Below are 23,419 nucleotides of genomic sequence, written 5' to 3' on the forward strand. Positions count from 1 at the left end.
AGTTGCGTGAACCACCACACTCTCAGTCCTTATCATAAGGTCTGTGAGTTTAGTTCAGACAAGAAGACTTTGAACTCGTCTTCTACTGTTTACACTAGAGTTGCCAATCAAGCAAAACCCTTTGAGAGAAAGTCTACTTTTGTCACCTGAGGAACCTCTCCAGCTGGCAGGAGATGTGAGAAAGAAGCGCAGGCATTCTGTTCCAAGAGGAACTGGGAGCCTTTGACCTCTTGTGTACCAACACAGCAGCTGCAGTAAAAATCAGCAACACAGACCTACTGACAAGCAAATCCAAGTGGGTGCACAGTCACAGCCCTGACTAAGCTCTGAGGACTCTGCCTGGCATCCACATGCACTAATCTGGGAGAATTATCCCCAAGCACCCGTTGGTGATCAAGCTAGCGGCACATGCTATCAACTCCCAGTACCGCATTCCTAGTGAGCATGGCACAGCACTGTAGGCAAATCAAAGGAGCTTTGTTTGCTGATTTGAGATTTTAACACCCATCACACGGAAAAAGGGTTCATGTTTTTATGTCTCTATAAAATGAGACGGGCTGTTGAGGAAAGGTCCTTACCTTACTAGCAATATAAAATCATGAAGACATGAAAAAAGCACACTTAGATTTTTGTCTACAGGCAGCATTTGGAACAATTTCCTTACCATGATATGCATCACAGATTTGTTGGCAGATGCTTCTAATTATTGCAAAGAGAACAAAGATAAGCCTAAACAAGAACAGCAGCAAAGCAAGACAAAATTTAACACCTGTCAACACTCCTGTCATTGTCACATTGCAGAGCTCAAAGATCCATGGCTCGGCACATTTCTGACGCTCACCATGGATGTACCTGCTGTTTATGATGCTGGTGGTATTCAAACTCCTCCCAGCCCTGAGCTGACACCGACACACAGAGCGTGAAGCCTGCATTCCCCTAAGCTCGGTTTTACCCTCAAGACTAAACTGGGCTGCAGCAGATGCACGCTTCTCGCAGGGTGCACACGCTGCACGGGGCTGCTCCAGGGCCGCGCCACCACGCTGACGGCCAGGCGGGCAGCCCAGGGGCCCGTGGCTGCACCCACCACCCGAACAGCTGATGGAGCAGCGGCTCGGCCATGGGAAGGGCCGGAGGGAGCCTGGCAGCCCCGCGGGCGGCCGGGGAAGAAGGCGAGGAGCAGCACCTGCGGTCCCTAGCGCCGGGGAGAGGGTCGGAGCCAGGCAGGTCACTGCAGCTCGATCGCCCCTTCACCTCAGCCAGCCCCGCCAGGAGCACAGCACGGTCCGGCCCGGCCCGGAGCAGCCGGCAGGCAGACGCGGCGGGAGGAATCCCCGGCGCTGGGGCAGCGATAGGATCCCCGTTCCCGGCCCCGCTCACCTGCGGCTGGTGTCGGGCGCTCCCCGCGCCGCCCGCCGCACTTTAAAGGCGGCCGCGGCCGGGCGGGTCACGTGTGACCCTGCGGCTGCCCTCACCCGACATGGCGCCGCGGGGCGGGGCTGCGGCTGCGGGGCCGGCTGAGGCCTCGGCGTGCGGCCAGAGCGGGCCGACGAGGCGGGACCGCTGTCGGGAGGGGACGGGACGGGGGCGCGGCCCGGTGGGCCGGCGGGGGCGCGGCCGGGCCGGTTACGGAGCGTGGCCACGCGCAGGCGAGGCCAATGGGGGCCGCGGGGCTCCGGGGGCGCGGCCGCGCTGTGGGGCCGGCGCGCGGGGTGACGCGCGGCGGGGCGGGGCGGGGCGGGGCGGCGCCGGGGGGGCGCGGTCGGCGGCGGAAGATGGCGCGGTGCGGGTGCGGGGCCGGGCTGTGCTGCTGCTGCTGCTGCGGCGAGCGGGAGAGCCGCACCCCCGAGGAGCTGGTACGGCCACCGCCCCGCCCTCCCCCAGCCGCCCCCTGACCCCCTCCTCCGGACTCGTGCTTGCTGGCGGAGCCCCTTCACCCCGGGTCTCGGCCCGGCCCCACCCGGCTCTGGGGAGCGCCTGAGGGCGGGCGGGCAGCGGTGCTGTAGTGTTGGGCCCCGCGCCTCAGGGCCGGGGTGCTGCTCTGGCCCAGTGTCGTATCCGATGCTCGTCCCGGCGCCACAGCCCGTTCCCGCCCATGTTGCTGCCGGGCCTGGTTCTTCACCGGCAGTGCCGGAGCCCCGCGCTGTTCCTGCCCCGGCCCGCATTCTTTGTCTGCGCCTCGTATCCCAGCGCCCGAAGCCGCTGCCCCCCGCAGCTGGCAGGGGGAGCGGTCCTGGCAGGGGCTCTCTCTGACTCTAGCACTGCAGAGTGCTCTCTTCAAAACTGTCCTGTGCTCCCCTGTAAGCCCTTGCTGTGAAGGAAACAGGATGTGGGTTAGGACTTAGCTCTTGGGAGCTCCTATATAGAAGTGATGTGTGTTCTGGCTGAGGGAGAAGCTGTAAGGTAAGACCCTTTAGTGTTACCACAAACTAAGTGGTGGTCTGGTAATCCACACTTTCAATTTGTAAGCAGCAATGATATAGGAGTTCTGTAATTTCGGCTTTGCTACCAGTGTTCATGAGCAGCTGTAGAGGCATTCGTTCCCTTCATGGTTTTCCTTTCCTGCATTTGTTTTGCAGACGATCCTAGGAGAAACTCATGAAGAGGAGGATGAGATCCTTCCACGCAAAGACTATGAGGTGGGGAATTAACTAGTAGCAACTTCTGTTATTAATGTGACAAGAACTGCGGACAGGTTTTGATCTGTTTGAGTTTGTAATGATCCACTCCATGCGGATCATTAGGTTGCATTGGCATCAGCAGAAATACTGAGACTTGCTGTGCTTGCAAAGAACTGTTCCTCATCTTTGTATGTTCCTGGGATAAAGCTCTTTGACTAGGTTGAATGTTTGGTCTCAAGTCGCACTCGTGTTGAGAAAATTCATTTTCAGAGCCTGGTGCATTTTCCCACTTGTTCAATCTGAGATTTATAGGCTCTGGTGGCCTTGTTTTCTGGTGACTGTAGAAAGTATCTGTAGATATGTGGTCACAGTTGCCTTTCTGCTATTTGTGTTGTCATGCTGGCTCACAGCAGATCTTCCTATATATCAGATTCTGCTGCTTACAGGAGGTTTTTGTTTTTTGCATCACTGTCTGGTGGCCCTGAAGTATTTAGAACAGTTGCTGTCAGTATGGGTGTCACCAGCCCAGCCTGTTACAGCTTGGCTTGAAAAGGTGAAGATGTGGATAGAACTAGTGGATTTCTGTGAGTGTGAGTGGGAAACTATTGCTGTTAACTCCCTGCTGTGATAAACTGAAGAATTGATATGGTTCATCTGCACAGGAGTTCCTAGCTAGTGTTCCTGTTGTAGTGAAAGGGTGAGTATAAAGATCCAGTGTTATCCCCTGCACTGTCAAAGTGGAGACTCATAAAGAAGTCTAAAACTGTACAATGTGACTTCTCTAATATAAAGGTGTATAAATCAGTCGTGCTTCTGTTCGTTTCACTGTCTCTCTCAGCTTGAGCAGTGAAATTGTTCTGTTCTTTCACTTTGTGATTTCAGGGTCTGACTGATCTAAATATTTAAATTGTTTCCAGGAGTATTTTCTCCTACTGTTGTTTGCAGAATCAACTGTGGGGGTAGCAATGACTTCTGTAGTCTTTAACAAGGTCTTCTAGACATAATTTTTTTCACAACCTGTTGCAGCTGATTCTCCTACATTGACCTTTTCACATTTCAGAGCTTGGATTATGATCGCTGTATCAATGACCCATACTTGGAAATTTTGGAAAGCATGGACAACAAGGTAGGACCTTGTTCTTTCATAAGCTAAAACTATGGAAATTGTCCAGAGAAACTGTGGATTGGAAGTGTTCTAAACCTTTGTATGTGGCTTTGACCAGCCTGGAAGGAGAAGGTGTGCCTGCCCATGGCAGGGGGGTGGAATGAGATGAGCTTTAAGGTCCCTTCCAACCCAGATCATTCTGTGATTCTAAATATACCCTGCAGGAAATTTTATGGGGTTTTTTCTTCTTTATGACTGAAATTCTATGTGTTGTCCTGGTTTCTCTATTACAAAAAAAAAAAAAAAAAAAAAAAAGTGGAGATTATAGATCCCAGCATCTCTTGTGAGCCTCAGGTTTAAAGTGAGCAAGATGTTGAGTCTTTCAGTTTCCTATTTTCAATTTGCTGTTGTCACAATCTTCTGTTGATTTATCCCTCTGGCTCTTGAACTGTGGAGCCCACAGTTCAACACCCCCCTTCCAGAAAATCCCTGTTTCTGTGTTGCTTTTATTTTACTTTTTTTTTTCTTCATCCTCTTTCCAAACAGAAAGCCCAGAGATACGAAGCAGTGAAGTGGGTGCTGGTTTTTGCTATTGGAGTCTGTACAGGACTGGTAAGGATCATGCTGTTTAGAGAATGAGGAAAATTCAGGAGACTAGCAGGAGTAATTTAGAAGTCAATGGCTAAGGAGTAAAGTTAAGAGAAAGCATTCTCTTTTATGGTGATGAAAGCTTAGTAGTTGGAGCTATCTTTTGGGAATTATAGCATGTTGTTACAGACTGTTTTTCAGGAAGCCTTTTTTTTCTTTCAGAACTTGCTGGGTTTTCTTTGTAAAGTAGTCTGGCAAATCCTTTAATTTTGCATACAGGAAAACTTGTCCAAAGCAAACAACTTAGTAAAAAAGGATGACAGTTTATGGCTGAACTGTGAAAATTAGCTCAGCCGACTGTATGACTCAAATACCAGTTTTCTTCTGTACCCTTAAGTTTGTTGAGGGTGTTAAAAATGCTGCCAGATTAGTACTGTAATGGGTACTAATCAGATGCAGAAGTGTATCTCTTCAGAAATAATGCTAGGATGGATCTGTTCCAGTGAGAGAGGGGGAAGAAATCTGAGTTTTCACAGCTGCTTTACTCTGAATGGTGCTTTTGTCTTCTTCATTTTCCCTTCTCCCCTGTGTACATATTTCTGGTATGACTAACTAGAGGGTGGTCTTCATTATTTGTATGTAGAAATTCCTGATGGCAATTCTGTCTTCTTTTTCCCAGGTGGGCCTCTTTGTAGATTTCTTCGTGCGGCTCTTTACCCAGCTCAAGTTTCAGGTGGTACAAAGCTGTATCTTTTACCTTGGGCCTTGCTAGACTCAAGTGACCTTTTCCTTTCTGTTCCCATCTTCTGCTCAGAACAGCTGACTTTCCCAATTTTGCCAGTGGGCATGTTGTTCATAATTAAGCAAGTTTTCAACTTGCTTATGTAATTCAGCCCTTGAAACCAAGAAGTGTTTTCAGTATCGTGTACATAAGCAGAGACTGACAGAATGAGTGGTTTCCCCATCTTCCTAATTCAGTGTTGAGCTTTGAAAAGGAAGCCTGGCTTCCTGACAGGTTGTGTTAGCTGCTCTGGCTGGATTAGGAAGCACAGGCTTGGTTCTTGATGCCAGTGGGAGGCCCAGATATTACCAAGTGATTGTGTGTTGGTGTGGAAAATGTTGTTTTCCTTGACCATCCTGCAGCGGTGGAGGAATGCACTGAGAAAGGCTGCCTGGCACTGTCCTTGTTGGAGCTGCTGGGGTTCAACCTGACCTTTGTTTTTCTTGCCAGTCTTCTGGTCCTGATCCAGGTAAGACTTTGGTCCATTGCTGCTCTTTACACAACCTTCCTTTCCTCTCACAGAGGTCCTTGTTATGAAATATCCTTACTAGAAACACTTTCTGCCCCAAAGCATCAAACTAGCTTCACAGTGCTATTTGATTTAGCTAAGCAGGGTCTCTTGGTCCCTTGCTCTCTGATGCGAAGTTGTTGGTCAGGTATGAAATTAGTGCACCATAGTGTCAGTGTTTCTTTTCTGCAGCCTGTAGCAGCTGGGTCAGGAATTCCTGAAATTAAGTGCTACCTCAATGGAGTGAAGGTTCCAGGGGTTGTGCGTCTGCGGACCGTGGTGTGCAAAGCTACAGGAGTGCTCTTCAGCGTGGCAGGAGGTAAGGAGGGCTCTGATGTGTTGATCTTGTTGGGTAAAGGAGTCACTGAAGGGGAAAAAAAAAAATGTTTTCTCTGTTTACATGGGGCACAGAGGGCCCTGCCTTTCCAGTAAAATCATTTTGGTGATTTGGAGCCGAGTCATGAGCCCTGAGTGCATTTGTAGAGTAGAGAATAAACAGAAGGATCAGGACTATCAGGGAAACAGGTGATTTTCTGAGTGGGCTAGTCACATGTGACTCTTTGTGGCAGAATCCAAGAGAAGGACCTGAGAATGTTCCAGGACACACTGTCAGGAGCAGCCTGAGGGCAGAAGGGCAGAATAACCTGGAGAGTTCAGAGTCCTTGTAACAGTTGTTTTTCAATGATTCCACCCACTTGGAGTGCAGAATCTGTGCAAGTCTTTGCAAACATGTGGGGTTGTTGAAGGAGCAGGAGGTCAGCACCTCCCTGTGAGGAGCTGCAGGCTCGGCACAGAGAGATGTGCCATGGCATGGGAGTGGAGAGCTGATCTCTTCTGGCTTTGTCAGCAAGGGAGGGTGGTGGTGGGGAAAGTGCGTTCCCTCAATAAGCCCTGTTTTTCCAGGTCTTTTTGTCGGGAAGGAGGGTCCAATGATTCACAGTGGTGCTGTTGTGGGTGCAGGCTTGCCACAGGTTAGTGCTGGCCTGAGTCATTGTCCTGGTCATGCCACTGTTTTGTAACAGTAAGTTCCCATCTCCTGTGTTTCTAAATCTTTACTTTGTTTGTAGTTCCAGAGCGTCTCTTTGAGGAAGATCCAATTTAACTTTCCCTATTTCTGCAGTGACAGGTACTGTACCCAGGATGTGGAGGAGGTGAGAGGAGGATGAGCGAGCAGACTTCCTTGGGAGAAGGGTGGCAGGCTAGGGTGAACCAGTCAGTTGTTTTATCAGTTTCTTTCTAGACTCCTGCAGTTTCATTCTGCAGCAAGACAACATCAGGGTGTCACTCTTCCAAGCTGCTCTGGTCTTCCTGTTTATAGATGTTCTCTTGTGTTTCTCAGCAGATCTCTACCCCTTTCAAACCTTTAATGTGGATATCTGAAACCTCACCCCTTATGATTAGGATATACTACAGAGAAGGCTAGTTCTCCTGAATGTGAACAAATTCTTGCCCTTTCATCTCTATAATTCTTTCAAGTGATGCTGGAGTCCATGGTTTGGGACGGTTCCTCACATACTGGACAGTTGTGCAGTACCAGAATTCTGCTCTGTGTTTGTGCTCTACAGAAAGAGCACAATGCTGCAGCTTAATGAACAAATGGTGGTGTCTGCCATGGCCAGCTTTGCTCCCAGCTCTCATTCCTGAATCCCTGGGATATTCCATAAATGGGGATGATCCCTTACTTTGCAGAACCTAAGCATCTCCAGAGCTCTAATTTGCTAAACTGAAGTTGTTTTTCTCTTCATTTTCAGGGATAAAAGGGATTTTGTATCTGCTGGAGCAGCTGCAGGGGTTGCAGCTGCCTTTGGAGCCCCAATTGGAGGCACTCTTTTTAGTTTGGAAGAAGGTTCCTCCTTCTGGAACCAAGGACTCACATGGAAAGTGGTGAGTGATGATTCTGACTCTTTCTGTGAGTCTCTTCCTTGAGAAGAGGGCTCCTCTTGGTAGGGCTTGTCCATGAGGTCATTTCAATTATCTTGCCTCTTCCTGAGCTGTCTGGGCAGGAGGGAGGTTGCCTGCTCTGTCAGTGTTCCAGAACTACTACAGATCAAGGGCAGAGAGGAGCCTGATATTATCTGGAACTGTGGGACAGCTCTAGGCAGCAGATTTAGTGTACCTGGGAAAGAGGGCTTTTGTGCCTGGGTTCTCTGCAGCCTGATCCCTTCCACAGTCAGTTCCTTTGCCCAGGCATAGGTCTCAAGGAAGAGCTGACTATGCCAATCTTAATTTTTTTTTCCTTTTGTTCCACAGCTTTTCTGTTCCATGGCTGCCACTTTCACCTTGAATTTTTTCCGCTCTGGGATTCAGTTTGGAAGCTGGGGGTCTTTCCAGCTCCCTGGGCTACTGAACTTTGGGGAGTTTAAGGTAAGATTTACTGTTATTTCCCCACTCTCCAGTCTCTTGTTAGTCCTGTGCTTCTGTCTGTAAGTTTGGAGGTTTCTTTTGACACATGCTTGTATTTCAGTGGAAGATACTTTATATTTAGCTGCAATATATTGATACCTTCAGATAGAATTGTTGCCCTTTTGGTCTTAGCTACTCAAAATCTCTAGGTGTGCAGACAGAAGTGTTGGTAGGAAATTGCAGCAACTACTGTCATACTTTTTTGTACACTTTTCTGCACAGTGCTCTGAGTCTGATAAGAAATGCCACCTCTGGACAGCTGTGGACCTGGGCTTCTTCATTCTGATGGGGATTATAGGAGGCCTTCTTGGAGCCACTTTTAACTGCCTGAACAAGAGGCTTGCCAAGTACCGCATGCGCAATGTGCATCCCAAGCCAAAGCTGGTCAGGTATCTGTGCTCTCCTGAATTTGTACAGGGATCTCTGCTCCCAAAGCAGAAGCATTGGTCTGGAAGACCCTTTGAGTAGGATTGGAGGAAATCTCAGACTGGTTGTTTTAAAAATCACTAAATGAATCCTCCATAGAACTTAAAAGTGAATGCCAGAAACCAAATGTTACAGTCTCTGTAATTTTTTGATGACTTTGAGAGAGAATTGCAATTCCTCTCATAAGGGCAGTGGAGGGAGCTCTTTATCATAAAGGCTAAACAAACCAGAGCTTTGTCTCCATGCAGGATTTTTGTGTGTCCTTTTCCAAATTGATGTGGAAGGAATATCTGATCTCACTTTTTAAAATCTTGTTGGTTAATTAAATCCACGATATCTGTGCTGTTTAGAGAGGGAACTTCTGTGTTATTCTGAAAGCAGCTGTTTGTTTGCTCTAGACAATTCCTAAACACAAAGCCCAGGTTTAAAGAGAAAAATAAGTGTATTTCAGCAGTTAGAAAAGAGATTGAGAGACTGTGCATTGTCTTACCCAGTCCTATCTGCCCTTTTACCCTGTAAGGATGTACAGAACATTATTTCCATGTGAGCAGCCTCATTACTGAACGCTGGGGCTTTTCATGTGTGACTGCTGTGTATTCTCTGTGCAGAATTAGCTTCTTTTTGGGGCAAGCAGTTAAAAAGGGGAGCTAAGGCAATCCCTGGGAACCAAGTCAAAATTCAGCTTGATTTGCAGTGTCCCTTCTTCTGATGCTAAGCTATGGTGACTGCTGCTTCTCGCAGCCTTGTCAAAGTCATCTGCAGAGCTGGGACTAGGTTACTAGTGCTGAGTGTGGCTTCAGTGTATGGTTTCTGTTGTGTCTTTCAGAGTCTTGGAGAGCTTGCTTGTGTCATTGACCACCACCGTCGTGGTCTTCGTAGCCTCCATGGTTCTGGGGGAATGCCGGCCGATATCTTCCAGCAGGCACAGTGGCAATGACACCCTGAGCCTGCAGGTGAGGGATTCTTATGTGAATATTATATTCCCCGTCATTTTTCACCCTGAAGAGAAGCACAGGCATGTAATGAGCTTTTGACAGCATGCAGTACATAACAGAACTGCAGTGAGAGCCCATGGAGGGTTGCAGGAGCTTAGGGTAATGATGAAGCCTACATTGTGCTTTTGTATAAAGCAACTCAGGTTCTGAGTCAAGGAGCCCATTGATGTCGTAGGCCCCATCTCTGCTATTGGTGTTTGGCCTGAACTTCCCAAAGCATGGCTGTCCTGGGGTGATGACAATGGCTAACAGTAACAGAAGTGTTACTGGCGTTCTCCCCAAAGGCTAATGTAGGAGACAGTGAATTTTAACCCTTTGTGTCTTTTGTGTCCTGCATTAGGATATATCAGAGGATGTAAATTCAAGCATCAAAACTTTTTTTTGCCCTAATGAAACGTACAATGACATGGCCACACTCTTCTTCAACCCTCAGGAGTCAGCTATCCTGCAGCTCTTCCACCAGGATGGTAAGTAGTTGGGAGACTGCCTCATCCCATGCTTAAGCTTCAGTGCTTCATCTTAGCTGGAACAGCACCACAAGTCTAGCAGCATCTTCAGGCCTTCATGGCTCTGGAGGACTGCTAGTACAATTGGTGAAAGTCTCTTTGATGGGAAGAAAGGGCTGTTTTTCCTCTCTTTTCACTTACTCATTGTCTGCATGTGTGTTTGGACTGGGAGACTCAGTAGCTGTTGTGAGATGAGCCTGCTGTGAGCTGAGGGGTGGATGGTGCAACACTATCTTGGACAGACATATGCCCCTTTAGTCATGATTCTTCTTGTGTTGCAGGTACTTTCAGCCCAGTCACCCTATCCCTGTTCTTCCTTCTCTATTTCTTACTCTCCTGCTGGACATATGGGATCTCTGTGCCCAGTGGTCTGTTTGTACCATCACTGCTTTGTGGGGCTGCCTTCGGACGCCTGGTCGCCAACCTCCTCAAAAGGTGCATCAAGTGTGCGTGTGAGGGACATGCTGCAGGTGCACCATGAGCTCTCAGGCAGGTTTTCCTAATCTGAGGGCTCTGTGCTTTGCTCTAGTTACATTGGTCTGGATCACATCTACTCAGGAACCTTTGCACTGATTGGGGCAGCAGCATTCCTGGGAGGAGTGGTCCGCATGACCATCAGCCTGACTGTCATCCTCATCGAGTCCACCAATGAGATCACCTATGGGCTCCCCATAATGATCACCCTCATGGTGAGTGCAGGACCTTAGCTCTGGCTTTTTGCAGACTGCTTGAACATGTGCTGGCCATGAATCTTTGTTACTTTCAGGGCTGTCATAAGCCAAGGAGTCTTGCACTTGGAACAACAACTCAGTAGACCTCGTGTTTGCTATGCAGGTAGCCAAGTGGACAGGAGACTTTTTCAACAAAGGCATCTATGACATCCATGTGAACTTGCGAGGAGTGCCTCTTCTGGAGTGGGAAACCGGGGTGGAAATGGATAAGTAAGGCTGCTCCTCTTGGCCAGGCTGTGGGTTAGAGTTTGTGGTGGGGATTCTTGCTCAGAAATGTGTTAATACCGGGGGATGATGCTACATCTTCAAAGAACCTGGTTGCTCTGAGGAGCAACTGTGAGGGCTGCTGTGAAAGGAGTTGTGCACCAGGCCTGCAGAAGGAAAGAGATGCTGAAGCCCTTGCTGAGGGGGTGGATGGATGGAAATCTGCAGGGTGGATTTGGGAAGTTCAGCAAGAACTTTGTGAAAACATTCCATTGGACTTAGCTTCTTGTGGAATGTCATCTTCTTCCCACCTGTTGTCTCTTCCCAGTAGTGTTTAGAAACTTTATTGTAACTTAGAACATTCTGCCTTTCCTCAAGTGCATCATTGATATGATGTTATGTTATAAAAAAAATAATGAATAAATCAGGTGTACCATCACTGCTGATACCACAGTGAAGGTGAGCACACAGGTAAAAGGAGCTAGCAGAACTGAACTGCAGCAGACTCCTTCAGGATCTTGTTTAGGGACTGGTTTGTTTCCATGTTTGTTCATCACTAGCCTTCTGTCACTGACGTGATGCATGCAGCAATCTTGGATTTCTGTTTCTTCAGACTACAAGCCAGTGACATCATGGAACCCAACCTGACATATGTGTACCCACACACCCGGATCCAGTCCCTTGTTAGCATCCTGCGCACGACTGTTCATCATGCCTTCCCTGTGGTGACGGAGAATCGGGGCAACGAGAGGGAGTTCATGAAGGGAAATCAACTGATAAGTAACAACATCAAATTCAAGGTAAAGGGTTGCTTGTTTGATAGGTTGAAGAGTAGAGAGCTTTGTTTTGCATTCAGAATGGTCTCGCTTTAGTTATTTTAGCTTTTGGACAGAATTTGGGTCAGAGATAAGCACCTACTGCAATAGAAATTTTTTTAAAACTCCATTTCATTCCATTCTCTGGGTGATGGTAGAGACGAAAGACTGGGCTGCATTCCTAGAGGCAAAAGTTAAGAGGAAAAAGTAATCAGTTTAGCATAGACATGGAAGTGTTGGGATTTGTTACTGAATTGCACAGTCCTATTGGCTATTCTTGCAAGTTCTGCAGCAGCAGTGGCTAATGAACATGTTATGTGGTGGCACAAAGCTATGATTAGTAGTTCACAGACACTCTTGGATAACTGTTGACTTGTTTAGTGAGTAAATGGAAATTGTTTGTTGAATCCAGAAATCCAGCATCCTCACTCGAGCTGGAGAGCAGCGCAAGCGTAGCCAGTCCATGAAGTCCTACCCTTCGAGTGAGTTGCGTAACATGTGTGACGAGCACATAGCAACAGAGGAGCCTCCTGAAAAAGAGGATTTGTTGCAACAGATGCTGGAGAGAAGGTGAGGTCCTGGTAGGCACAAAGGTACGGAAACAGGGTTTTTCCATAGGTTGAGATGTGTTGTAAAGAATGTTTCATACAGTCTCTGTCATTCCATATGCCAGCAGAAACAGTGCTGATATCCATGTTTTAGAAGTGATTTGTCAGGTCTGAGAAGCCAATGCTGCGTCTCACACCTGTCACCAAGTCCCAGATTTCCAGTTTCTTACATTTCCTTCAAACATTTATACAGACATACTTCGTTGAGAGGATGAAGTACCTGGGAAGATTTCTGTAGAAATCAATGTCCTCTTGTCTGCAAAAATGTGAGAGCTCTGGAAAGCTCACTTATCCCAGCTAATGACCTGCTGCCATCATACTGATCCCACCTTTCTGGTAACTGGGCTGAATCACCAGGCTTGTGTTGCTGTTACTTCCAAGTAGAAGCCCAGTCTAGTTAATAATTTTCTATATCAGTGATCGTGACTTTCATGAATGGCATCCTGACCCTAATATTTTGCCAGACGCCTCAGCTTTTATTAGAATCTGAGTAATTTGGCACTGAAAAGTGGTTTAATAGCAAGTGATTTGAAATTGAGTTAGGAGACTGTCCTGTTCTGCTGCTCTGACTGCATAATGGCTCTTGACCTCTCTCTCCTATTTTTTTTTTTGGTGAAGTCTTGCTTGTCCCTAGCAAGAGTCCCCAAAATGTTCAGGTGAAGGTTGCAAAGAGATGAAATAGCTGCTCTTTTGGGAGCTGGGGTATGTGAAGCTTGTAACACATGGTGTTAAATCCATCACAGATACACTCCTTACCCCAACCTGTACCCTGACCAGTCTCCCAGTGAGGAGTGGACCATGGAGGAACGCTTCAGGCCCTTGACCTTCCATGGCTTGATCTTGCGCTCGCAGCTGGTCACCCTTCTTGACCGGGGGGTTTGCTACTCTGAGAGCCAGTCGGTGAGTCTTCCTGTTCAGGAATTGCAGCAGAGACATCCCTGCCTCCTCAGGAGGTTGGGAACAATATTCATGGGCTGCCAAAAAGGATATATCTATTTTTACACTTTAAGGAATGCATGTGTGTTTTTAAAGTTGCAGACAGGTAATGTGAATTCTCCCTTGCAGCTCTTAGAGTAAAGGAAGTTGAAAATATCCCCAGGAAAAGGACAGCCACTGTTTAAAAAGTAATCCAATAGACCTGCTTGTTGCATAAAGCTACGGAGAATATATGATATGAATATATGACATAAAGATATGCAGAAGCGGAGAATAGAGGGCAGCTATGAAATGCAAATAGAACAGCCAGCAGTATATACTTATTGTTTTACTGCTGTGTGTTGGGTTCCTGGTAGAAAAATGTCAGCTGTGTCACTGAGATCAGTGAGAGTATCTGAGGCCCAGATCCCACAAGGCTGGTTTCCTGCTGCCCTCCAGTGTCAAGTGTAGATTTGTCAGAGGTTGGGGAGCAGGTCCGTTCTCTCCCAGCTAAAGGCCTGCGTAGGTTTGAGTAACAGCACCTCTGCAGAAGGTGGGTGTGTGAGTGTGAGAGGAGAAGGAGATCTGGGGGAGTAATTAAGAGGCATGGTTTGTGCTGCTTGCAGCCCCTGTGTTGTCTGGAATGGTGACACATGGGTTCAGTGGGGTTTATTTTGATTACAGAGTGCAAGTCAGCCTCGTCTGTCCTATGCAGAGATGTCAGAGGATTATCCCCGCTATCCAGATATCCATGATCTGGACCTCACATTGCTGAACCCTCGTATGATAGTGGTAAGATATGCACTGTAGTGTGACAGTGCCTCCTGATATATATTTACAACTGTCCAAAGCCTTTAAAAAACATTGAGAGCAGTTTTAATATGCTCATCAGCAGAGCGACCAACATCCTGTGCTCCTCAAGCACAGCCTTCTCTGCATGTGGAAATCCCCTGCTATGAGGTAACAGTGTCCCTTGGTGCTTTACTTCTAGAATAAGGTGTTGCCTGTCCAGTTTAACTTCTCAACAAACCAAACCAAAATAATGTCATATTTGTGCAGAAATAGAAGATGACCACAGTCAAATACTCTGTCCAGGCATCAGTACCATGGAGGACCTGTAGGAGTTGCATGTTAGTGATTCCCAGAGACATTGAAAATGCCTCTTGTAAATAACATGATTGTTTTTCTTTCTTAGGATGTCACCCCATACATGAACCCATCACCCTTTACTGTCTCTCCAAATACTCATGTATCACAAGTCTTCAACCTGTTCAGGACAATGGGACTCAGGCATTTACCGGTTGTGAATGCAGTTGGAGAGGTGAGTCCTTGTCTTGGCTTAGCTGAGCAAGGAAGCCACAGTGTTTGTGTCACATTTTCCATCTTTGGGACAATTAAGATCTCTTTTAACATCAAACAGAAATGCTTCAAAGAGATCAGAATAGGATTTTTTAGGGCCCTGAAGGCTTGATTATTGTGACTTTGTTGTCATCTTTTATGTCCTAGCCTGTTTTCCCTTTACCTGCAAAGAGCAGGGCATGCATCTCTCCTGTCTCAGGTGTGCAGCCTGTAGAAGCTGTCCCATTTTTCTGACTTTTGAAAGGCCTTGAGCTCATTAGAGGCCACTAATTTGCCTTTCCTTTCACAGCTTTATTCAAGGCCAAGAGCAAAATTTCCTATATGTTGGGGCAAGAGGTTTTTCTGTAGGGAGTTGTATTCTATTTCTACTCACAGGAGCAGCAAAGCAAAGGAGTGTTTAAATGGTCAGTGCTTGACTCACTGTCCTGTTCTCTTTGCCATCTACAATGCTCAGGAACAGTCAGTAGATGTCAGCAGCCTCCTATAACCACTATGAGAAACTGTTTCCCCTAAGCCTGACCTGGTCTGTGTGAAGCAGCACTGCTTTTTCTGCCTCAGAGTTCCCCATAGTTACTCTGCAGGGCCTGTGAGTTCCAAAGAGATGTTGGCTTGTTCCATTTTAGTACAAGATGCTCTTGTGGTACTGGAGAACAGCCTAGTTCTAAACTCTTTCCATGTTTATCAGAGAGGTGTTTCACCAGCTGAAAAGTGTGGTTTGACTTAATGCACAGCAGGCTGGGAGAGGGTCCCTTTTGTCACCTGCCAGTGTGCAGTCACCTCTTAGTTAGTCTTGACCATTTCTCTGTTTTGGTATTTAGAGCTTCCTTGAATGTATCTGATAGGAGCTATCTGAACTCATGCCATGTGGAATACCAAAAATGTCTTGAATGAAGCCCTAGAAGACAGCTTTGTTATTTCCAATTGCAGTTTTTACCTCCCGAAGGATTTTACATCTTTATGCTGTCTGACATGGAAAGGATTTCCCTTCCTAGGTAGAGGGTCCTACTGATGCCAGACACCACAGCAGTGGTTAAGCTGTTTCTTTGGGTGTAGCTAAATCAGCATTCTTGCCTGAAGAGTAAGTGTTGGTAGAGGGAGGAACGTTGTTTCTGTGAATTTCAACTTGAATCCACTGTAACTCAGTATTGGTCAAGAACTGCTCTCAGGTTTCCTCTTTTTGGGGTGTTGAAAAGAATGACCACTTTATTATGGATGTCTTTCTGTGGCACATCTCTGATACAGACTTGGTATCTTTTCTTCTTCTTCTCTTCCTGTTTAAGGTTGTTGGGATAATCACTCGGCACAACCTGACCCATGAATTCCTGCAGGCACGACTGAGACAACACTATCAGACCATTTGATGCCCCTGCCCCTCTGTCAGTGTGGCTTCCTCCCTCCTCCAAGCCGGCACACATGCTCGCGTTCTGCTTGGACCACACAAGGCCCAAGACCTCCCGTTTGGCTTCTCACGTGCATATCAAGCCTGGGGAACTGGAAAACATTTTGCTAGCCAGAGAATTAGAGGAGCTGCCTGAGCCCAGAGCTGTTGATTGGCCTCAGGCACTTGGTTTGACAACTCTTGATCCAGGTGTTTTCTTCCCCTGTCCCCCAGTTATCTCCTTCCATCAGATGTTGTCCTGACACTGCGTGTTCTGCCATTTTATTTTGGGGTTTTGTGAAGAGTTGGAAAAAAGAACCATTTCCCTGCACTGTGTCCTGGGCAAAGAACAGCAGTATCTTTCCCTTCCTCCTGTATGACTCCCTTTTCTTCTTCCTCCCTTGTTCCTGCAACTGTTGCCTTATTTGTGTGAGGAGGGAGTTATAGTCACCGCTAAGAGGAGATACGGAAGTTTGCAGATATCAAATAGCTGCTCTCGAGGATGGTTTCTTGCAAAAACAGTATTAAAAAATCCAGCGTTTTGGAAATATACCTGTCTTTGCAAGTTTTCCCCTTTGGCCATATTTTTTCACTCTGGCTTCATTTGTTCTTAATTTCTCCTTCTTTCATGGGGAGATGTTTCTGCTGATGTTTTTGAAGCAGATGACTTTTGAGAGCAGCTCAGCAGATTCGGAGTTCAAAATGGTTACATTTCAGTTACTGTTTGGGTTTATAAATATTAATACATTTGCAAACATCTCAGAAAGAGATCTCTTCCCTGTTAGCTGTTGCTATTATCTCCCTGTAAGAGACTCTTCTGAGATGCTTGGTGGCACTCCACTTGACATTCCTGCATTTCTTGGCATTTGTAGGCACTTTGTCCCTGCACTGCTCAAACAGTGAGAGCCTGGGGCACCTTTCCAACTGGAGTCACAGACCAGGGAACTCCACATCCTGAGAGCATGGAGAAGTGTTGCTTTCTGGAAGCAAATAGAACTGGTGGTCTCTGGGCTTGGTTGAATTGTCTCTGTGTCATGAGATGAGTTGCTGTAGTTTCAGGCTGCTCTAAGGAGGGATACTTGGTGCTGGTGACTAAGGCAGGATCTCCTGCAGATTATAAGCGGGGCTGTCTGTGCTCTAAAAATGCTTGGGATGTTTGCAGCTGCAACAATCTGTAAGGCTAAAATCAGCACTTAGGAGCCAGTTGCAGCCAGTTCAGTGCTTTAGCAGGTACCATCCTGGCCAGCACCTGTATTGTTCCAGCAGGCACCTGCCCTCCTGAGTTCTCTGTGCAGATAACCCTCAGTGGGAAGCCAGTGCTGTGCCTCAGGGACTGCAGAGCTGATTGGCTTGATAAAGCACAGAGCATTCTCTCAGCCAAGATACTGGGACAAGTTACATGGGGAATGTATTCCAGAAAGGCTTCTACACAGCCTCTGAGCCCTCCAGTTAACCTGTTGTCTGCCATAAGGAGCTGGCTAGGTGGGAATTGGGACAGAAGGCAGACTTTGTTGATTTTCTGTATTTCCTTAGACCGTAGGAGTTGGCATCACTCTTGATCTGCGAGTTCTTTCCCTGTAAGTAGAGTAAGGATGTTCTGTCTGGATAGTCTCTGCAGGTGTTGCCTGAAATGCCTGTGTTCCTTGAGCTCTAGTCTTACACTGAGCTGTCCCAGGAAGCTTCTAGCACCCATTTGCACTCCCTGAAGCTGGACTGTAGGTTTGAAATATGCTTATGTTAGGCTACTTTGCATTCAAAGGATCTGTGCTCCTGGGTAGTTACAAATCACAGGAATCCTGGTTTTGTGGGATTTCAGATCACTTAGGTGGAATTGGCAATCCTGTACTGTTAGAACACCTGTCAAGAATGTCCTGTGTCTCCCCATGACAAATGTTCTTGATCATGTTGAGTGTGTGTGGAAGGGAAGGTTCCTTCTCTTCCTGCACATGAATAAGGCTCCTTAGGTTGTTTGCCTTGAGCTGGTCCCATTTTATTTCTGTGCACTAACAGCAGGGTATTTTGCTGCAGGATGTCTTTGTCATTGCTGCTGAGACTAGAGTTGGGCGATCCAGACAAGTCAGGCTGGAGAAGCTTGTCAAGGTTTTTCTGGGCACCAGATGCTTCCCCATGAGAAGGCACTTTGCCTTCCAACTGTTGGCGGCACTGTCTGCCCTGCCTGGGCATCTTACTCAAATGTTTCAGCTGAAAAACACCCTGTCATTCTTTCAGTAAAGATGTTTTCAGTGAGGATGGTGGGTGACCCTGTCAGCTGCTTTAAAGGGAAATCTCAGTGTGCAGTTACTGTTCTGTAGCCTGCAGAAAAGGAATTACAAGTTCACCTGACATTTGGAAATGCAGCATTTCCCTTCTGATGAGGACTGATGCCAAGGGGTTTGTGTTGAATCAGTCTTCTCACACTTCAGTTACTTAATTCCTTTCTTACAACACACTTACTGCTTCTACCCTGGCTCTAGTTGCTAAGTGATTTACTAAGAAAGTTATTCTAACATAGGTGCCAGGAACATTTTAACAGAGCAACACTAAGGGAAAAATAACCCGGAACTGGGTTAGTTCTGATGGCAAGGTTAGGGGGTTAGTCTGGGGCCTTCCTCCTTGCCTTGTGGCTTCCTGTGCAGTGTTCATTATGCAGTTTTGAATTATTAATTACTGTGAACCATTCCAATGGTAGCAACTTACCTTTCCATTTGGTTTGTTTTTTGCACTGTTTTTCTGTTATGAAATGATGTAAGCTAATACCATGGTGTGTGTATATAAATTGTATTTTTTTTACATTTGTATGAATATATTTTTATTTGAACTATGGCACTTGGGAAGTATTCATGTAGCTGTAACATGTCTGAGAGTAAAATGTTTGTGTGTCTCCTTCAGCACTTTCAAGGCCTTTTGATGTTTCTAGTATTGTTTTATTTTTGCCCTTTATGATAATAAAACTAGTAGAACATGGCAACATCCAAGAGCATGATTTGAGGTAGTTGAGTAGTTGCTATTTATGTGCTATCTGGATCTAACAGTTTGTACAGAAGGTGCTCCTAGACTAGGCAGAGGGCAATGGCTGTGATCCATTAGGTTGTGACCACTGTAGTTCCACATTCTCACAACAGCTGTTTCAAAGGAGGGAATTGCCATGTTTGATAAGGAACTAAATTGTGCACATTGTGCTGCTTTTCTTACCTGGGAACTCATCTTCCTCCCAGTAAGTCAATGAAAGTGGTTTAAACTACAGTGTGTCACCTCTTGTTTTGCACTTGGCTTCTCCAGGGTATGAAGGATCTTAATTTCATCTTGAATGTTTATTTAGTTTGTGGCTATCTTTCCTGCTTTGTCCTGCTGTCTGCCTTACAGAAAAGAATTAGTGACAGTTTTTGAGCTTTCATCTCATGCTTACAAGCCAAAAATACAAGTACAGTCTTTGAGCACTGTAGAAATATCTGACCCAAAAGCTCACTGCCTTTCCACGTTTCTGTGCATCGGGGGTTGTGTTGTACAGGATGCACATAGCAGCTCTCTGAGGCACTCTAACACAGAGTTAGCCAGCAGCTTGTCTGCCTGCTGCCCTCTGGCTCTCCCTTGGTGGGTATGTAATGCCAGGGAAAGCTTGAGATGGGTAAAACCATCTCTTGGGAGGGAATGGCAGAAAATCTGATTTGAGGAGCTAAAGTGCCACAGCTGTCTTGACTAAGCAAGGAATAGGAAGGATGCTCTAGCTGGGGTAGGAAGGAGTCATCAGGAGAAAGGACTGGGCGAGCTGCTTCAGCTCTGTGCTGCCTTTGGTTATAAATGCAGCAACATAGGAGGGAATGGGAGAGGTTTATAGTCTTGTTGAATCCAACCATGTGTCATTGTCCCTGTAGTGATGCACCGGGGCTCTAGCAGAAGAAAATGAGTGGTGGTCAGTGAGATTATTAATATTCTTTAAATTGTTGCTTTGCTAGCAGGATACAAGCTGTCTCTTCAGTGCGTGTGCATTTCCACACAGGTGTGTGCATTCCCAGTTGTGGATCATGCAGCAGGTGCTGGAAGGAGCAGAGGATGGCTGCCTGGAGCTTTGGCTGTTGCAGGGGTGTGAGAAGAGAGTGAAGCTGCTCTTCTTGTCCAGGGTGCTGAAGGGCTTTTCAACAGCAGTGGGATACACTCAGTCTCCTCTGCATCCACTGTTCAAATGCAGTGTCTGAAAAGGCTTACTGGGAGCTGGGATGAGACATCAGTGAGCTCCACTGCTCTCTGGGAAGGGAGGGGAGTCAGTCAGTGAGGTTTGGATGTTGGGATCACAGTTTAAAAGTGAGTAGGATGTCCCTTTCTCCAGGCTGTTTTGATTGCTGTATGGGCTATGTGTGGTTTAACACACATCTTACTGATATTTTAAGCACTTTAAAGCAGAGACTGGAACACATATATACCAGTTTCAGTAGAAAACAATATTGTGTTGAAAACTCATGACTAACAGCTAAGACATGACAACCTTGAGACCTTTGTTGACTCCCACAGCAGCTCTTTGATGCCTGTACTAGAGAATATCTCTCTGGGATGGCTGAATTAACACACCAGTTTTATTCTTCTTTTCTTGTCTTCCAATTCCCAGCCTAGCAGGCCTGACTCTAGTTGCCTTCCCACCACCTTCTGTTGTCATAAACTTTACCTCCTCCCCACTCTGCTTTTTATGTACAGGATTGTGCTGGTTTTCCAAGAGAGCATTCAGGAGATGGTAATAGAGGGGGAAAGTCTTACCAATCTTCCTTCCTTCCCACATAGAAGTGTGGGACACACTTATCAAGCAGATGTCAATCAGCGAAGGCCTTTGGGGGCCAAGATTCAGGAGAAGTAAATCAAACAAACTGGTTGTAGCCAGACTGGGATGTGAACTGGCACAGCTCCACGTCTCCCTGCAGCAGTGGAGGGTGTGTACCCTCTGCTTCACATACGATTTCTTAGAGAAACCGAGCAATGCTGACAGCTCCTCTTGGCATTCTTGCCTGCCAACTTGGATTTCAGTGGAAGCATTTTGTTTAGTGGGAAGCTGGATAGGGGTCGTGCAGTGTCTGAGGGGCAGAGAAACCATCAAATCTAATTTGCAAATATACCCCATGCCAAGCAGACCCCTATTCCAATCAAGGCTCATGCCTCACAGAGTGCATGGAGCACGCTAATGGAATTACTGTGTTTCAGAGTCCAAAGGAAAGCGAGCTGCTGAATTATGCATGGCCAATAATGGCTACTGCCAAACGCTGTTCAGAAGTTAGAATGAAGTCTGGCAGGGCAGGAGGTTGCAAATGTCATTATGGCTGTGTGGAGGGTGTTAGCCTGGTCCTTCTCTGGTCCCACTGGGATATCTCTTCATTTACATGATGGCTGTTTGCAAGATTATTCCCTGCTCTCTCTGATCCTGTGCTCACAGCAGCAGTGGCAGCTTTTTTCCATCCTTGGGGGTGATGTTTTTTGCCTGTAGAGCTGATCAGTGCCGAGTTTCTCCCATTCAGCTTTTCCTGGTGCTTACTCCTGAGCGCAGCACTATTCTGACCTGGCGGCAAGATTTCCCTGAGGGTGCTTTACAGCTCAGCGTGTGTATGGGAGTAGCAGTAAAAATCCAGTCAGAGATGCTTTTTTCCTCGATTGCTTACCCTCAATTAGGTTCTCCCAGACTGCAGGGTCTATTAACCTACTGTCTGCAAGCTAATACAGACTTGTTCCACCAGGAACTGGCTTGCTGCTAATACTGGACCCACCTGGCTTTAGGTCAGGAAGCATTGCCTCTTCTTGCCATTTTTAGCACATTCCACTGAACTAATCAGTGTTTTGTGCCTTGAGGGGCTGACAGGGAGGGACAGTTTACAGTGTCTATGCAAGTTGTGCTTGACTGGGTAAAATTCAGCTCCAGCAAGAGCTGTTGTTAGAGTACATGAGCTGTTTTTACTTTCAGCAGCACAGGGGAAGTAAGGCTGTTGCCCACTGCTGGTGTGGAGGGATCCACCTGCATGTTCCCATCGTGCTGCAGTGGGTGTGTTTGGAAAGCCTTTTCAGAAGACAAAGCCCCATTGTCCCCACAAGGGCTCCCCAAAGGGTGACTTCACACCCCCATGATCTGTGAAATTGAGTAAATGCAAAGTCAGTGTATCTTTCACTTCAGAGATGTCCCGTGGATGCTGCTGGGAATCTTAACCTGGGAATTTATTCTTCTGTCAGGGAAACCTGTGTGGACAGTATTCCACAAAATATTTTATCTGTTGCTGGTGCTGCTGGAAGGAGAGGATTTGTATCACACTGTGGTTTGCTGTTGGAGTGTAGCAAAATTACTCCCTCAGATTACACTTCTGCCCTTCTTCCCCAGGAAAGAATCACAAGGCCCAGTGTGGAGAGGAGCACACAGATCCCTCTTGGAGGCCATGTCAGCACTGCAGGGAGTGACTGGGAGGGTGGCTTGTCAGAAATGTGATGTGTGACATCAGCCCTGTTAAAGTGTTGCAGCAGCCTTAGCTGTGACTGGCCTTGTGCTCGGAGGGGTGTGCGCTTGAATTTACCCTTTCCCTGGAGCTGTGGTCCCTGAGAGCTGTTGTCAGCAGCTCTGGAACACCTGCCTTCCAATTCCTTGTCCTCACCAGGTACTGTTTCTGTTGCCATGTGCATTTGCATAAGCAAAGTCAGAATTGGACTGTTCCAGCTGAGTCTGTCCTGGTGCTGCCTTCTTAAGCCCTGAACAAGTTTCTCAGGGTACTCAGGTACATGGAAATACACTGAGATTCTGGGAATGAGACTCAGGAGGTGCTCAAAATAACAGAGTTCCTAGCAGTACATGCAGTCAGCCACAGGACAGTTGTGTTGAGCTGGGCTTGATGCCATTGCTGGGGCTCACATGGGGATCCAAGCTCTTTGTCCCTTGGGATGCTGACTGAATGTGTTTTTGTTTCTTTGGTGGGGTGCTAGAATATGTTTTGGGTCAAATTCAGCTCCTAGGTGTGAAATCTAGCAACTAAGTTTAAATAAGCCTTAATCAGACTTCCAGTGTTCCCATTAGCCATGTTAGAACAATTTTGTGAGGGGCCATTCCCAGAAAGTGATAAATGCTCCATACAAGCTGCAGTGTGATCCCACCTACCCTCTCATGAGGAATATCATGATAATGTTCAAACCTTTGAGGATCCTTCAAGAAATTCTGGGAATCAGCATCTCAGCCACGTGCAGAGTGAGACAAGACACAGTTAATGATGTATCTTTCTGGTGATGCTCGTAACCTTTATTTGGTCACTGCTAGAAAGCATATACAATGAATTCCCTTTCCTCCCTCTGGTTATCTTGAAACTTGTGGAGTGTTATGATTTGATTTATTTCTTTTCATGTAGCTTTTGCTTACATGAGGCATTTGTAGCAGTTCCCATGACTAAATAATTTAAACCAGCAAAAGGACTCTCTTATCACTGAAACCCTGTCTATAGGAGGACTCATGATCATCTTTCAATGTTAAGCAAG

At 46.7% G+C, this 23,419-nt stretch overlaps 1 protein-coding gene across 1 annotated transcript; it reads left to right on the forward strand.

Moving 5' to 3' along the window:
• The first annotated feature begins 1,729 nt into the window (after positions 1-1,729).
• Positions 1,730-18,915, forward strand: CLCN6 (chloride voltage-gated channel 6). The gene is made up of 23 exons (XM_068171536.1): positions 1,730-1,853; positions 2,577-2,636; positions 3,679-3,744; positions 4,270-4,335; positions 4,991-5,057; positions 5,455-5,561; positions 5,793-5,919; positions 6,504-6,571; positions 6,668-6,726; positions 7,352-7,484; positions 7,851-7,964; positions 8,226-8,392; positions 9,256-9,382; positions 9,765-9,891; positions 10,212-10,365; positions 10,460-10,619; positions 10,765-10,871; positions 11,479-11,665; positions 12,093-12,250; positions 13,032-13,188; positions 13,888-13,995; positions 14,399-14,524; positions 15,843-18,915. Exons 1-23 carry the CDS (start codon positions 1,773-1,775, stop codon positions 15,921-15,923), a joined length of 2,607 nt encoding a protein of 868 aa, XP_068027637.1. The 5' UTR covers positions 1,730-1,772; the 3' UTR covers positions 15,924-18,915.
• The last annotated feature ends 4,504 nt before the right edge of the window (positions 18,916-23,419 follow it).

Source organism: Anomalospiza imberbis, chromosome 23 (genome assembly GCF_031753505.1).
Source record: "Anomalospiza imberbis isolate Cuckoo-Finch-1a 21T00152 chromosome 23, ASM3175350v1, whole genome shotgun sequence".
NCBI classification, from domain to species: Eukaryota; Metazoa; Chordata; class Aves; order Passeriformes; family Viduidae; genus Anomalospiza; species Anomalospiza imberbis.